The sequence below is a fragment of the Stenella coeruleoalba genome (genome assembly GCF_951394435.1).
Source record: "Stenella coeruleoalba genome assembly, chromosome: 16".
Lineage (NCBI taxonomy): Eukaryota > Metazoa > Chordata > Mammalia > Artiodactyla > Delphinidae > Stenella > Stenella coeruleoalba.
In genome coordinates this window covers 63762350-63779166 of record NC_137162.1, presented here as the reverse complement: position 1 = coordinate 63779166, position 16817 = coordinate 63762350, and the positions used below count along the sequence as shown (strand labels likewise).

Here is a 16817-nt window from a genome sequence, read left to right as displayed (position 1 = left end):
TAGCTTCCTGAAACATATGAAGAAAAATGATCAGGAAAAAAAAAAATGTATCCCAATGTTCATTGCAGCACTATTCACAATAGCCAGGACATGGAAGGAACCTAAGTGTCCACTGACAGATAAATGGATAAAGAAGATGTGGTACATATATACAGTGGAATATTACTCAGCCATAAAAAGGAACAAAACTGGGTCATTTGTAGAGACATGGATGGACCTAAAGTCTGTCATACAGAGTGAAGTCAGAAAAACAAATTCATATGTTAACGCATATATGTGGAATCTAGAAAAATGGTACAGATTATCCTATTTGCAGGGTAGGAATAGAGACACAGGATGTAGAGAATGGGAGGGTGGACACAGTGGGGGAAAGGGAGTGTGGAATGAATTAGGAGATTAGGACTCACATATATACACTACCATGTACGAAACAGATAGCTAGTGGGAACCTGCTGTATAGCACAGGGAGCTCAGCTCAGTGTGTGATGACCTAGATGGGTGGGATGGGGGGTGGGGTGGGAGGGAGGTCCAAGAGGGAAGGGATATATGTATACATATAGCTGATTCACTTTGTTGTACAGCAGAAACTAACAACATGGTAAAACAATTATACTCCAATTTAAAAAAAAAAAAGAAAGAAAAAAAAAAAAAGGAAGCCAAACAGAAAGGCACTCAGGTTCAAATGAAGTGCCAGCCTGTTCCACCAGAGAAGCACACTTTGTGAGAACCAATGGAAAGGGGCCTAAGCTGCTAGAAGCCATTCCCTATTAATTCATGGCATAAGAGATTTAAAAAAAAAAAAAAAGACCCCTGGACTGTTAAAAAAAAAAAATCCTAAATAATTGGGCTATAGATCAAAATACTCTTTTCTAAAACTGCTTACCTTCCACAAGCAATCTGAGTGACAATGCTTCCCATAAGTTCAAACACTTTCCTTGGGTTTATTTCATGACTGGTAGAGTTATGACCCAACTGACCATACCCTCCAGCTCCGAAAGTAAACACTCCACCTTCCTAAAACAACAACAAAAAAAAAACCCTTTGTCATTAGAAAGCCTGATAAAAGAAAATAATCTTCAGGAAAATAAGTTAATCTTTAATATGGAGTCAAATTTTCTCTTCTATTGTCTTCACAATTTAACAGATGATAAGATAGTCAAGATACCTTGACTTTTCAAGGTAAAATGTCTTAAATCTAAGAGTTCCAGGCTGATATGGCTTATTATTTTCACATACTTCAAAAGTATTTAACTATGTTCTCATCATTATAAAGTCATCATTAAAGAGATACTAATGAGTATTTTTTGCATTGCCTTTTACTATCATTATAGTCTTGTTGAATCACACCTATAAAATTTCACAAAACCTAAAAATGGTATCATTTTCAGTTTCCAAAGTAGCTCTGCAAAAAAAGAGTACATGTAACCAGAGAGTGTACTAATATAGCTATTCTTAGCATAAATGGTCTTAGCATAAAATATAAATGGTCTTTAAAATATTTATCATAAAAATGTATAACAGGATTAAAGGTTATGTTTTTAAAAAGTAATTCATGATGACATTTTAAAACAAGCACAGTTAGTACTTTTCAATTCAACTGCTTTTCTTCATAGTTGCAGCTATGTATACAAATTTATGCTACTAAATGATGAAAGCAGGATATTAGTATTTATACAGATTGCTATGTAAGGAAATTGATTTTTCTGTTTAAAATTTTTTTATCATGGGAAATTTAAACAAATGCACAAAAGACATATATACATATATATATTTATCTATATATGAATGATCACATAACATCACTCAGTTTCAAATGGCAAAACTCAGATAATCCTGTTTCATTGATGCCCCTCCCACTTCCCTTTTATGGGGGTACTTTAAAGTAAAAAAAGTACTGGAATACTTTAAAGTACACTGTGGTCAACAAATCATTTCACATATAAATGCATATGTATCTTCAATGGCATATACCTCTAACGGATAAAAATATATGACGCAATACTATTATCAACCAGAAGTATTAATTTCCTTTTTTTGGACAGAAATAGCAAGTGTTAATTTTTACTTCTTATGTTTTTTCCAGTTTTATTGATATCATTGACTTGACATAAAATTGTGTATATTTAAAGGGCACAACATGACTTGACATACATATACTCTGTGAAATTATTACCAGTCAAGTTAATTAACACATCCAAACCTCATATAATCCTTGTGTGTGTGTGAGAAAGCTTCAGATCTGCTCTTAGCAGATTTCAAGCATAGAATACTGTATCGTTAATTACAGTCACCATGCTGTACATTAGATCCTCAGAATTTAATAATCTTGTAACAGAAAGTTTGTACCCTTTGACCACATATCCCCATTTCCCTCACCCCCTACACCCTGGCAACCACCATTGTACTCTTTGTTTCTATGAATTTGACTTTCTATCCCCACCCCACTTTTTTTGTTTTTTTAACAATGCCACATATAAGTGATACCATTTAGTGTTTGTCTTTGCCTGGCTTATTTCACTTACCATAATGCCCTTGAGGTTCATATATGTTGTTACAAATGAAAGGATTTCCCCTTTTTATGGCTGAATAATATTCCTGTGTGTGTGTGTGTGTGTGTGTGTGTGTGTGTGTGTGTGTGTGCACGTGCATATGCACACAAACATGTACACATCACATTTCCTTTATCCACTCATTTGGCAAGGGACACTTAGGTTGTTTAAGTATCTTGGCTATTGTGAATAATGCTTCAAAAAACATGAGAATGTATTTACCTCTCTGAGACCCTGTTTTCATTTCCTTCAGAAATACATCCAAAAGTGGAACTGCTGGGTCCTACAGTAGTTCTATTTTTAAGTTTTTGAGGAAGCTTCATATTGTTTTCCCTAATGGCCGCACCAATTTATATTCCCACCAGCAGTATACAGGGCTCCCCTTTCCTCCATATACTTGTCCTTTTTTAAAAAAATTATAGCAATCCTAACAGATGTGAGGTGATATCTCATTGTGGTCTTGATCTGTATTTTCCTGATGATTGTGATATTGACATTGAGCACCATTTTCATGTACCTTTTGGTCATTTGTATATCTACTCTGGAAAAATGTCTATTCTGGCCCTTTGCCCATTTTAAAATTAGATTGTTTTTCAGCCATGAGTTACGTGAGTTCCTTATATAGTTTAAGTATTAACCCCTAATCAGATATATGATTTACAAATATTTTCTCTCATTCCACAGGATGACTTTTAATTTTGTTGACTGTTTTCTTTGCTGTGCAGAAGCTTTTAGTTTACTTTTGCTTTTGTTACCCGTGTGCTTTTGGTGTCACATCCAAAAAATGCCTACCAAGACTAATGTCAAGGAACTTTCCCAAGTTTTCTCCTAGAATTTTTACAGTTTCAGGTCTTACATTTAAGTCTTTACTCCATTTGAGCTACATTTTGTGAGTGGTGTGAATTAGAAGTCCATTTTTTGCATATGGATATCCATATTTCCCAGCATCATTTATTGAAGAGGCTATCCTTTTCCACTGCGAGCTCTTGGCACCGTATCAATGATTAATTGCATTTATTTCTGGGCGATCTATTCTGTTTGGCTGGTATATGTGTCTGCTTTTATGCCAGTATCATACTGCTTTGATTACTACAGCTTTGTAATATAGTTTAAAATCAGAAACTTATGCCTTCACTTCATTGTTCTTTCTCAAGACTGCTTTGGCTATTCTGCGTCTTTTGTGGTTCTATATGAATTTTAAGATTGTTCTATTTCTGTGAAAAATGCCATTGGAATCTGGATAGGGATTGCATTGAATCTGTAGCTCACTTTGAGCAGTATGGATATTTTAACAATATTACTTCTTCCAATCAAGAACATGAGATATCTTTCCAATTATTTCTGTCTTCTTCAGTTTCTTTCATTGATGTCTCATATAGTTTTCAGTGTACAGGTCTTTCATCTGCTTGGCTCACCTTTATTACTAAGCATTACGGGGTTTTTTATTGTTTGTTTGGTTTTTTTTTGCGGTACGCGGGCCTCTCACTGTTGTGGCCTCTCCCGTTGCGGAGCACAGGCTCCGGACTGCAGGCTCAGCGGCCATGGCTCACGGGCCCAGCAGCTCCACGGCATGTGGGATCTTCCCAGACCAGGGCACGAACCCGTGTCCCCTGCATTGGCAGGCGGACTCTCAACCACTGCGCCACCAGGGAAGCCCAGCATTACGTTTTTGATACTATTGTAAATGGGACTACTGCTTCATTTCTTTTTCAGATAGTTTGTTTTCAGTGTATAAAAACACAACTGATCCTTTAAAAAATATTTACTTGCTTATTTGTTTGCGTCAGGCCTTAGTTGTGGCACGCAGGATCTTCATTGTCATCTGTGGGATCTTTGTTGCAGCATGTGGGATCTTTAGTTGCGGAATGCAAACTTCTTAGTTGCAGCATGTGGGATCTAGTTCCCTGACCAGGGATCAAACCCGGGCCACCTGCATTGGGAGCATGGAGTCTTAGCCAATGGACCACAAAGGAAGTCCCGCAACTGATTTTCTTTTTTTTGGCTGTGTTGGGTCTTCGTTGCTGTGTGCGGGCTTTCTCTAGTTGAGGCAAGTGGGGGTTACTCTTCATTGCGGTGCGTGGGCTTCTCACTGCAGTGGTTTCTCTTGTTGCGGAGCACGGGCTCTAGGTGTGTGGGCTTCAGTAGTTGCGGTATGTAGGCTCAGTAGTTGTGGCTCATGGGCTCTAGCGCACAGGCTCAGTAGTTGTGGCGCACAGGCTTAGTTGCTCTGCAGCACATGGCATCTTCCCAGACCAGGGCTCGAACCTGTGTCCCCTGCATTGGCAGGCGGATTCTCAACCACTGAGCCACCAGGGAAGCACCCCTGCAACTGATTTTTATATGTTAATTTGTATCCTACAACTTCACTGTATTTATTGGTTCTAACAGATTTTTTGAGGAGTCTTTAGGGTTTTCTATATAAAATATCAAGACATCTGCAAAGAGACAATTTTAGTTTTCCCTTTCTAATTTGGATGCCTTTAATTTCTTTCTCTTGACTAACTGCTGTGGCTAGGACTCCCAGTATTATCTTGAATAGCAGTGGTGAGAGTGGGCATCCTGTCTTGTTCCTGATCTTAAAGGAAAAGCTTTCAAATTTTCACCATTAAGTATTATGTTAGTGGTGGGTTTGTCATAGATGGCCTTTATTATATTGAGGCATGTTCCCTCCATATTCACTTTGACAGTTTTTATCATAAAAAGATACTCAATTTTGTCAAATGCTTTTCTTGTATCTACTAAGATGATAATATGATTTGTATCCTTCATTCCGTTAATGTGGTGTATAACACTGATTTGTAAATGCTGAACCATCCTTGCATCCCAGGGATAAATCCCACTTGATCACTGGCTATATAATCATTTAAATGTACTGTTGAACTTAGTTTGCTAGTATTGAGTAGTTCTGCATCTACATTCATCAAGGATGTTGGTTTGTAATTTACTCTCCTTGCAGTGTCTTTCTATTATGTCTTTGGTATCAGATGGTGCCGGCCTTATAAAATAAGTTTGGAAGTGTTCCCTCCTCTTCTGTTTTTCAGAGGAGTTTGAGATTGACTGGTGTTAATTATTTTTTAAATAGTAGAATTCACCATCCAGTGAATGAGCTTCTCTTTGTTGGGAGATTTTTGAAGACATCCAGTCCTGCGCTTTTCTTTGTTGGGAGACTTTTGACTACTGATTCTATCTCCTTACTCATCAGAGGCATATTCAGATTTTGTTTCTTTATGATTCAGTTTTGGCAGTTAGTATGCTTCTGGAATGTATCCATTTCATCTAGGTTATGTGATAAATTTGTTGGTATATAATTATTGATAGTAGTCTCTTATGAACCTTTGTATTTCTGCATTATCAGTTGTAATGTCTCCTCCCAATCTGATTTTATTTGAGTCTTTTCTTCTTAGTCTAGCTAAAGATTTGTCCATTAAAAAAAATCTTTTCAGAAAAACAGCTCTTAGGTGTGTTATTCTTCTCTGATGTTTTTCTAATCTCTATTTCATTTATTTCTGCTCTGATCTTTGTAATTCCCTTCCTTCTGCTAACTTTGGACTTAGTATGTTGTTTTTCCTAGTTCCTTGAGGTATAAAATTAAGCTGTTTATTTGCAATCTTTTTTCTTAATGTAGGTGTTTATTGCTATAAACTTCCCTATTAGAGCTGCTTTTGTTGCTTCCCATAAGTTTTGTCGTGTTCCCATTTTCATTTCTCAAGATATTTAAAAATTTCCCTTTTATTTCTTCTATGACCCAATGATTATTCACAAGTGTACTTTTTTTTTTTTTTTTGCGGTACGTGGGCCTCTCCCGTTGCGGAGCACAGGCTCTGGACGCGCAGGCTCAGCAGCCATGGCTCACAGGCCCAGCCGCTCCGCAGCATGTGGGATCTTCCCGGACCGGGGCAGGAACCCGTGTCCCCTGCATCGGCAGGTGGACTCTCAACCACTGCGTCACCAGGGAAGCCCAGAAGTGTACTTTTTAATTTCCACATATTCGTGAATTTTCTGGCTTTCCTCCTGTTAATGATTCCTAGTTTCATACTACTATGGTTGGAAAACATACATGATATTATTTCAATCGTCTTATATTTGTTAAGACGTGTTTTTGACCTAGCATGATCTCTCCTGCAGAATGTTCCACTGTTTGCTTGAGAAGAATGTATCTCCTGCTATTCTTGGATACAATGTTCTGTATATGTTTGTTAGGTCCATTTGATATAAACTGTACTTCAAGTCAAATATTCCTTACTGATTTTCTGTCAGGATGATCCAGTCTCTGTTGAAAGTGGGGTACTTAAGTCCCCTACTGTTACTGTGTTGCTGTCTATTTCTGCCTTCAGATCTGTTAATACTTGTTAATATTTGCTGTGCTGGGAACATATATAGGTACAATTGTTATATGTTCTTGAGGAATGGACCCCTTTAATATTTCTTTAATATTATTTAATATAGAGGTCATATTTAAACTTTCTTGATTAGTATTTTATTACACCATGTCAGAAAGCATATGTCTGATAGGTAAAGTTAAAAATAAGTAAGTGGGACAGTGTGTTTCAGCCTAATCTATACCCATTAAGCTTAACGATGATCTTTGCCTAGATCCATTATTTCATTAGGGAATACAAAATGGAGATTTTTCTAATCTTATTATTTCTTCTAAATTTATTAGTCGAAATTCTTCTATAGAGAAGTTAACTCATCAACTATTGAGCTATTATAAAATACAATCTGCAATTAAGAGGTAGAAGAAATGCTTCTTTCTCATTTACAGATTTTTAGAAAAATAAGCTGTTGCCCTAGCAACCTCCAAAGATAAGCAATGAAGTTTGCTTTGTGTTGATTTGGGTAAGAAGACAATCATTATGAAGTCACAGATTTTTATATATTTGGTATCTTTCCATTTATTGCAGACGTTATTTATTTTTGTTAACCACTGAAAACTCCTTCAAGTTGTCCTTGTGACATGATCTTAGTAGTCTTTGTTTTTGTGACACAAAATACTCAAGGCTATTTTCATACTTTTTTTTTGGTCCCAGGTATAAGATCAGGCTCTTCTCTAAGAAGCCCTGGTTCTTTTTAGTATAGAGTCTACAACAATCAAAGGATGTTCATTGCTTCCAGATTACAAATGTTTAGTTATTTCTAGAAACTTTTGGTGGTCATAGCCAAAAAAAAAAAAAAAAAAACACAACAACAAACCACACACCAAAAAACCAAACAAAAACCAAACCAAACAAACTTATTTTAGAAGGAGAAAAATAAGAATTCACACTGATACTTGTGATTCAAAGCAAAGATTACAGGGTTTTGATTGCTACCATTTTATATCTCTTTTCTCTTAAGCTGAAAATCATAGTTTCTAATGAGAGTAATACAAATACTTAATTGCTTTATCCTATTCTACATACAATATACTGAAAATAAATGCTGCCAATTTTACTACTAACAATAAGACTACAGAATGCAGTTTAAGACCTCTTTGTGAATTTGGTTTATCTTTAGGCTATTTCCCATCAGTGATGCACAACAAAATACTATACTTTAAAATTCTTCTTTCTGTATTTGTGCCACTTGTAATTTTGAAGAATTCTTTTAACATATAAGCTTTTTAATTATGTGTAACAGTTTCTAGGTTCCAAAGTCAAACCTATAAGGCAAGGCTCATTTGGTCTACCTATTAATCCTTTTCAAATATAAATAACATGTACCTTCTTCTTTTTCCTTAACAATAATATATCCTGACAATCGTTCCACAACATAATATAGAGATCTTCCTCATTCTGTTTTACAGGGCATGGTACCACGCAGTGAAGTTACCATAGTTTACTGAATTAGACTGCTACTGATGGGAATCTGGATTTCTTCTCTTCTTTTGTTATTAAAATACTGCCACCATAAATGGCCTTGTGTATACATAACTTAGTATCTTTGGAACAGATTCTTAAAATTACTAAGGGATTGATAAGTCAAAAGGTATATGCATATGTGATTTGCATAAAGAATTTGTAAAAGAACTTGAAAAAAATTGACAGCATTATGGTAGTGTCCTCATATCCATTAACATGCATGTCTTTCCATTTATTCTGATTTTAAAAATCTGTTTTAAAAGTTTTCCTAATGTTTGTTTTGCACAAGGAAACTGCTTTGTAAAGCAATACTAATCTATTTGCAAGAAGCTCTTCCAGAAAAGCAAAAGACATTGATATAGAACTATATTCTAACTTTAAACAAGGAACAATAAAATATTTTACTTTTGCAATATTTAAAACTATCTGATTTTGTTAAAAATAATATACACCAAGAATTCCAGTGAACAAGTATCACCAGCTACTGTTTTGAGAGAGAAATACAGAAAATTAATAGAATTGGCATTTTTTAAAAACTCAATAAAGAGAAATCTTTAGAAATCTTGGGAAAATAAGATAAGTGGTTGTCTGAAAGGCTGAATTTGAAAAGCATTAACATGTGAATCTTTCTACCACAAAGTTAGTCCTATGGAAAGATATTATACAAAGTATTTTTTACTATTATCTTCAATACAGCCTTATTTCTCCTAAATACGAATGATAGAAGAGAATGACTAAAATGTATAACTTGCCGACAGTAATTACATCTGCAATTTGAATGACAAAAAAAAAAATCAATGAAATATGGTAGTAAGATCAGTAGGGATAGTAAATCTTCCTTACTCAAAAGCAAGTAATACAGAATTTTAAAAAATTAACTTTTGTAACTGGTCATTATAATATTTTTTAAAGTACCTTTAGTACACTATATTTGATAAGGACTGAGAATAATTCTTCTAAAATTCCCAATGTGGGAGTACGTGTGTAGAAATTTTATAAATCTGATTAGAAGTTAATTTTTTCTTGCCAATTTTATCTACTATGCAGGATATAAAGATAAAGAAGCAAAAACATTAATTGCTAATTTAGCCAATGATAAGTTGCCAGTTCCTTTATGTTAACATGACTATAATAAATAATACTGCTGGTAAAGGTTAGTTTAATGTTTTTATTTTCATTTTACTTCTAATTGCTAGAGAACTATACAGTATTGATACTGAACTGGCACATACCCAACAAAGTGAGAGGTCAGAGTTAAAGCCATTAACAAGATTGTGCTGAAAGCCCATTATAACTGCTTGAATAATACCTGGCCTTTGGATAATAGAGGGATTCAGTCTCTATTACTTGTTATAAGGCACATGGGAGCTACATTAAAATTAGTCAGAGTTATGCAATATAAATGGGATTGATACACAAAGCACACCAAGCCTGACAAACTAAAAAGGAATTATTTCATTCACAGTATTATTAAAGCAGTATTTCACATGAAGTTGAAAAATTCAACAATATATATTATCATCACACAAACAGTAGATCACAATTCACATTTCATAACATGAAACAGCTGAAATTTAACGTAAAGTTTTTGAGAACAGATAATAACCTAAGTTCCTTTTTTAAGATAAATTATTTTTTAGACATCAATAACACTCAAGTTTCAAAGTAAATACCATGAAAATATTCACTAATTATGAAATAACTACCATAACTATTAATAAAAAAGTTTTATAGGAGTACAATACCTTGGTTAGTGCAGCAGTGTGATCTTCTCCACAACAAATATAAACTATTTTCTGAGTTCTTAGTGACTTTAGTAAATTAGGAACATACCTATCTGAAAATTCCAACAAGAGACATCAATGAACAGTATTTTTAAAATTAAAAGCTTCTAAAATGTGTTTCCTCTACAGCTTCCTTAACTGTGGAAGACGGTGATAACTAAACAACTTTAACAATTCAATGATTTTGTGGTACAAGCCTACTAAGTTGGGCTCCCACGCCTTTCTAGTCATGCTACTGTGATAAAGGAGAGCTCTAAAAAGAGTAACTTAAGTACTAAACTGCCTAAACGCCAATCTGCATAGGACTCCGCAATCAAGGAATTTCAAAGCTATCTGACTGCTTCTAGTACATGCACATCATTCTTTATATTCACCTCATGATAATTAAGCTCATAGGATCCTACTTTAAAAAGCCTGAAAATTATACTTTCTGCTATTTTATAGTAGAAAAGAGATATAATGTCCTAATCTGACATATTTTTCTCATGCAAAACAAAGTATTTTAAAATTCTTTCTGAGAGTATTATTTATCATTACCAGTTGTTACTAGATCAACAACTCACTTTTGTCTAAGTCATTATAATTATGTTGAACTTTATTAAATTAGTTTTTGTATTTCAAATACTGGCATTCAACCTAATGTAGCTATGAAAAATCAGTTTCCAAGATCCCAACTTGTTTTAAGCAGTTATAATTTTTTAAAATGCAAAAAGTTTATTTTCAAGACTCTAGCATCACTGTTAACAGTGATTAATTAAATGACTCAGATTTAAATATTTCCTTGAAATACTCAAATAGATGAACACTTCATGTTACTTTTCAGGATAATTTTATAATTTTTTTCCACTGATGGTGGCTGATAATATGATTACCAATTTGAAGTAATGTTTTTCTCAACTTTCTTTTAGTGAACATCCAACATTGAAGATTTTTGTCCAGATATACTTTCTATATTTTATTCTAGAATAAAATAATATTTTTGGCCTTCCCACAATCTCCTAAAAATATTATTATCAAATGGAATTTTAAAATTAACCTCTCATCCCCACCTCAACACCAGGGAAGATTTGGGTACACTTCTCTCTGACACTAAGAATCACTGATATATCTCAAAACATCATCTCTTTTTAAAAATATATTTATAAAATAATGCAAACCTACCATTTTCATCATTAAGACCTAGTTGACCAAATTTGTTGCGTCCCCATCCAAAGATAGCTCCAGAAAGGGTGAGTACAAAACTATGGGCTCCTCCTGCTGCAACTTGCATGAAAGGGATTCCAAGTAAAGACTTAATCAGTTGTGGTGAAGCTTGCTTTTTACAGTCAATGCCTAAACCCAACTGGCCATATTTATTCTGTCCCCAACAGAAGACTTCACTTGCTGTAAAACAAGAATCATAAATTACTATTTTTCTCACACAAAAAAAATTTCACTTGAAAATCATCAGTTATTTTGGGATATTCTTCCTCTTTGATGAAAATACATATTCCTCCTTATTAAATTTATTTCTTATATGGAAACAATACTACCTTGAATAATCCATGTTAATACAGTTTTAGTTTGACTTTATTGATGAATGGGTAAGTCACATAACTGGGGATAATCCCATTTCCTGATGTTCCTCAAGAAAGGACCATCTCTTTTTAGTATTCCTCAGGTCTCACTTTTATTCTATGACTTCTCCCAGGAGGTACTCATTCAAGCTCAAGGTTTCAGTTATCAATTATATGCTATCACATTCAAAATTTATCACTAGCCCAGATCTCTCCTCTGAGCAATAAACTCATGTATCCAATTGTTTACCTGACAGCTATACTTCGATATTTGAAAGGTATTTCCAGTTCAACATGCCCTAAACTCAATTCATGACCCCCATCCTACCTCCCATACCTGGACCTCTTCCTAGTGTTCCTCATTCTCAGTAGATAACACCTTAACTGATACAGCAGCACAAACCATAAACACAGGAGTCATCCTTAATACTCCTCTCCTCTCTTACCTTATATACAGATTTTTATCAATCTATCGTCAAGTTATATACAGTTTTCTTTCTAAAGAAAAATATGGTGAATAGATCCACTCCTCACCATTTCACCTGGTTCTTTTAATAGTTCTCGTCACATTTGCTCACCCACTGCTACATTTTTTGCAACTTTAAACATCTTTTTACTTATTTTTATTAAATAAATGGCACTAAACTAATAATTGACACACTAATATCTGAGTTTTAAAAATTCATACTATAAAATAGTACACACTTACTAAAAGTAAGTCTCCCTTCAAAACTAGATCCCTGGTTCCTCCCCCAAGAAACAAGCACTCTTACTAACTGCTGATATGTACTTCCAGAAATACTCTATGGACACACCAGGAGACATTTGTATATATACAAAGAGATATAAAAATGTAGATCTGATATAGGACAGACACCATTAATAACGGTCTGGATAAGTTTCAAATTAACTGTTCTATAAATTTATGTCTGTGTGTTTATTCTATAATAAATCTCAAATGAGTTGACTCTTTAAAAAAATGTAGATTTGAAATGCTGCTCACCTGAAAAAAACAGAAATCAGTGCTTTCTCACTGCTCTTGAGATAAACACTTTTAACAAGGCTTATAATTCTGTAAAATGTACCTATGTTTCTGAGCTCATTTCATACCAGCCTCTTCCCTCACTTACTATACTCTAGCCATACTCACCTTCCTTTATATTCTCCAATGACCATTTCTCACACACTTGCTGTCTCACACACTCTGCCTAAACCTTTCCCTCATCCTTGTCTAGTTTACTTCTATTGTCTCCCAGCAGAAAGCCTTCCTTGATCTGCCAGATTAAGTTCAGTCCCCTTGTTATATGATCTAAATATCCCAAACTTTTTTATTTATACTCTTTTTTCATAGTATGTAAACTATATTGTTATTTGTGTGACTGTACCATAAGGGCTGGTAGTGTACTGCTTACCACTGTTTACTGTACACCCTAATGTGCCTAGTTTGTACTGAGTGATCAAAAAAAAAAAAAATTTTTTTTTCCATTAGATGCGTTAGATACTACTAAAACATGAAGCTGAATAAGGGAAAAGAATACCTGTAAGATACGTCAAGATAGAAAAACTGTCCTCATTGGTAAAACGTTTGGGTTTAAATTTATCTTGGATTTACCTACCAAAGTATCAAAAGAGGAGTTGGCAAAGTAACAACAAAGAATACAGGGATGCCAGCCTCCACCCCCTACTTTATTCCTTTGATGGAATAAATCCAAATTCCTTAATATGGCATGTAAGGCCCTTTGTAACAGATTTGTTTTTACTTTACTCTCAACTGAAGTATGAAAATGTCTCCCATGCTCTCAAAATACCCACGTAAAACTATATTCCGATACTCAAATACACAAAATATTTCCCAGATTCTATGCCTTTACTAGTACTATTACCTTAGCCAATCCTCAACATTTTCCCTAGCTGCTTCACAACCTCTCCAATTCTGAAGAAATTGTAATCATCTTTCAAGACTTGCATCAAATATCAATCCCTTCTTTATTATTACCAATTCTATTGATTGAAACTAATTAAACTTTTTTCCTTATGCCCATCATATTTTACTTTTCCTTTGACCAAAAGCAGTATATATTTTTTCTGCCTCAATTATATTATTTGTATATCTGCCTCTTCTACTAGATGGTACGATCCCTAAATCCTTCTCTTAACTTATCCGTATTTCCCTATAGTTCTAGTCTACTGTTTCATTCATAGTAGGCCTTACTAGGCATTTAATAAATTAAAAATAATAATAATGAAGCCACTGGAACTTATTTTTTATATAATAAAAAACAAATATACGGCAGGTTCTTTACTAACCCATGTTACAATCCTTAGCTGGCATAGGAAGAAGTCAAATAAAGGTTACAGGATGCTTAGACTTCTCTGTTTCTATTCATAAAAAGTTTACCTGTAAGCGTAAATGAACTTGGGCAAGTTATAAACTTCCCCAGCTATGAAGGAATAATGTTCGGCAGGTTAAAGAAACAATTAGACACAAAAAATCAATTTCATGTCTATATGCTAGTAATAAACGATTTGAAAATGACATCAGAGTAACAAAAAATATCAAATATCTAGGGAAAAATCTAATAAAACGTATGTAAGACCTCTCCACAGAAAATGACGAAATACTCTTGAGAAAAATTAAAAAGAGATTAAAATAAATGGAGGGATATAGCATGCTCAAGAATTGAAAGACTCAATATTATAAAGGTTTTCCTCAAACTGATTTAGAGGTAATGCAATCCCAATCAAAATTCCAACACTTTAAGTATCTGTGAAAACTGACTAGCTAATTCTAAAATGTATATAGATATGAAAAGGATCAAGAAGAACCAAGACAATCTTTAATAAGAACGAAGTTGGAGGAATTTCAACTCAAAGTATCAAGTAATAAAACTGAAAAGGGGAAAGAAAATAAAAGCAATGCTTACCTTTAGAAAGTGCAAGTGAATGATAGTAGCCACAAGCAACCTGTACTATCTGGATATCCGACAAACTTTTAATATTTCTAGAAAGTAAGAAGAGAGATCAGGATCAGTTAATTCCATTTAATAAATGGATCCTGAATGCTATTTATTTATGCGATTTATTGACCACCTACTATGTGCAAGTAGTCTCCTTACCAGCAGTTCCTTACTAGCATGACCTAGCAGTTCATGATATTTTTTCTCATACAGGCCCAATTTTCCAAAAATTTATGCTAAAATCAGTAAACAAAATCTAAATATGAAAAAATTAAGAGATATGATGAGAAAACACTTTGAAAGGACAATATTTAAGCACAGTAAACTATGCTCACAGCTCAGTGCTTTCTTTTTATTTTTTTAATTAATTAATTTATTTATTTATCGATTTATTTTATTCTTGGCTGCACTGGGTCTTCGTTGCTACATGTGGGCTTTCTCTAGTTGCTGCGAGCAGCGGCCATTCTTCATTGCAGTGTGCGGGCTTCTCGTTGTGGTGGCTTCTATTGTTGCGGAGCATGGGGTTTAGGCACGCAGACTTCAGTAGTTGTGGCACGTGGGCTCAGGAGTTATGGCTCACGGGCTCTAGAGCGCAGGCTCAGTAGTTGTAGTGCATGGGCTTAGTTGTTCTGCGGCATGTGGGATCTTCCCAGACCAGGGCTCAAATCCATGTCCCCTGCATTGGCAGGTGGATTCTTAACCACTGTGCCACCAGGGAAGCCCCTGAGTGCTTTTATGATGCAGATATTACCATCAAAATGTGAAAAATCTTTAGTTTAAAGTATGAAACTTGGCAATATATTTGTAAAACAAATGTACAGGATCCAATTTGTTGAAAATTGGTGTTTGGCCTAGTTTATTATATGTTCTCCTCTGTCAGGTTCCTTAAGAACCAACAAGGATTCCTATCATGTGGTGCTACCAATTCACAAATCATGAAACCTATTCCTTTTGGACTATCCTTTTGCTTTGCATCTAAATCAGTAATATTAAATTATTTACTAGAGAAATTTAATCAATTCATATGTATTATGATCAGTGATGTGTTCAGTCATATTTCTGCCATCTCATATTTCTTACTTATATTTTTTACAGTTTTTTTCCCCCGATTTCTGATTTTTCCTTAACTGCAACATAATTCTAAAGGATTTAAAACATTACAAAAATCAAGAAACTATGTGCATCAACCATCCCAGGTTTTCTTTATGTAGCTCCCCTTCACTTGCTCATTCTGTTTTTCCTGAATGTTTTTAAGAAAAAAGGGGGTGTGGAAATATATTATGTTTCTTATTTCCCTTTACCTGATACTGCCACCTGACCTAATTCTGCCATATGAGAGTCCAGAGCAAGTTCTGACCAGAGTGTCAATACCCATGATTTTCGGGAGGCAGCTTCAGCAAACCAAATTTTGAGTGGGAAAAAAGAGAGTTACTCTAATTCCATATTGTTGTATTAAAAATAATTTTATTTAGTGGATTTATGTCCTGCAAAGCTTGAGAGTTGTACTGCTACATTTAGCAGAATCCAACAAGTTAACAGGGTCCAATGTACCTTCAGATTTTCAAATATAGCAAAAGGTCATTTTTTTTTTTTTTTGCAGTTAGCAAAATCAAACACTGGCAATGCAAAAACAGGAATAAAAAAATACACGGATACATACAACTGTGCTGAAGTTACTAAACATTTACTGTTACTGCTTATGCATATTAGGCATATCATACACTGACTAGTGAACTGTACTAAGTATTTTTAAAAACCAATTGCTCCAAATATCAAGTCCAATTTGCATGACTAAGTAAAATCTTTTAAAATTCTACATTCTCATAGCACCCTATGTTTTTTTCCTTCACAGCATTTATCTCTACTAATTACTGGTGTACTTATTCATTTAATTATTACTATTAGTATACTCTGCTAAACAATAAGCTCTGTGAGGATGGACTATTATTATCTTATACCCATGGAATCCCTAGACCTACCATAGTGCCTGGCAAAAAATATGGGGAAAAAAAAAAGTATGTGAAGTATCCACTGTTAGAGGATAAGTAAATCTGCAACTTCTTTGAGGCTTTAGTATTAAACTATTCATAAAATTTGCTTCCAAAAGACTTCTAAATTTACACAGCAATTT

The 16817-nt window shown here is 34.3% G+C and overlaps 1 protein-coding gene across 8 annotated transcripts in view; it reads right to left on the bottom strand.

Moving 5' to 3' along the window:
• HERC4 (HECT and RLD domain containing E3 ubiquitin protein ligase 4) overlaps window positions 1-16817 on the bottom strand; it is a 239152-nt gene that overhangs the window by 89760 nt on the left and 132575 nt on the right. For all 8 annotated transcript variants that reach the window (XM_079900839.1, XM_079900838.1, XM_079900837.1 and 5 more), the window contains 4 exons: window positions 14654-14730; window positions 11335-11556; window positions 10135-10226; window positions 884-1014 (listed from right to left, as the gene is read on the bottom strand). In XM_079900839.1, coding sequence (XP_079756965.1) covers window positions 884-1014; window positions 10135-10226; window positions 11335-11556; window positions 14654-14730 — 522 coding nt within the window. The remainder of the gene's footprint in view (window positions 1-883; window positions 1015-10134; window positions 10227-11334; window positions 11557-14653; window positions 14731-16817) is intronic.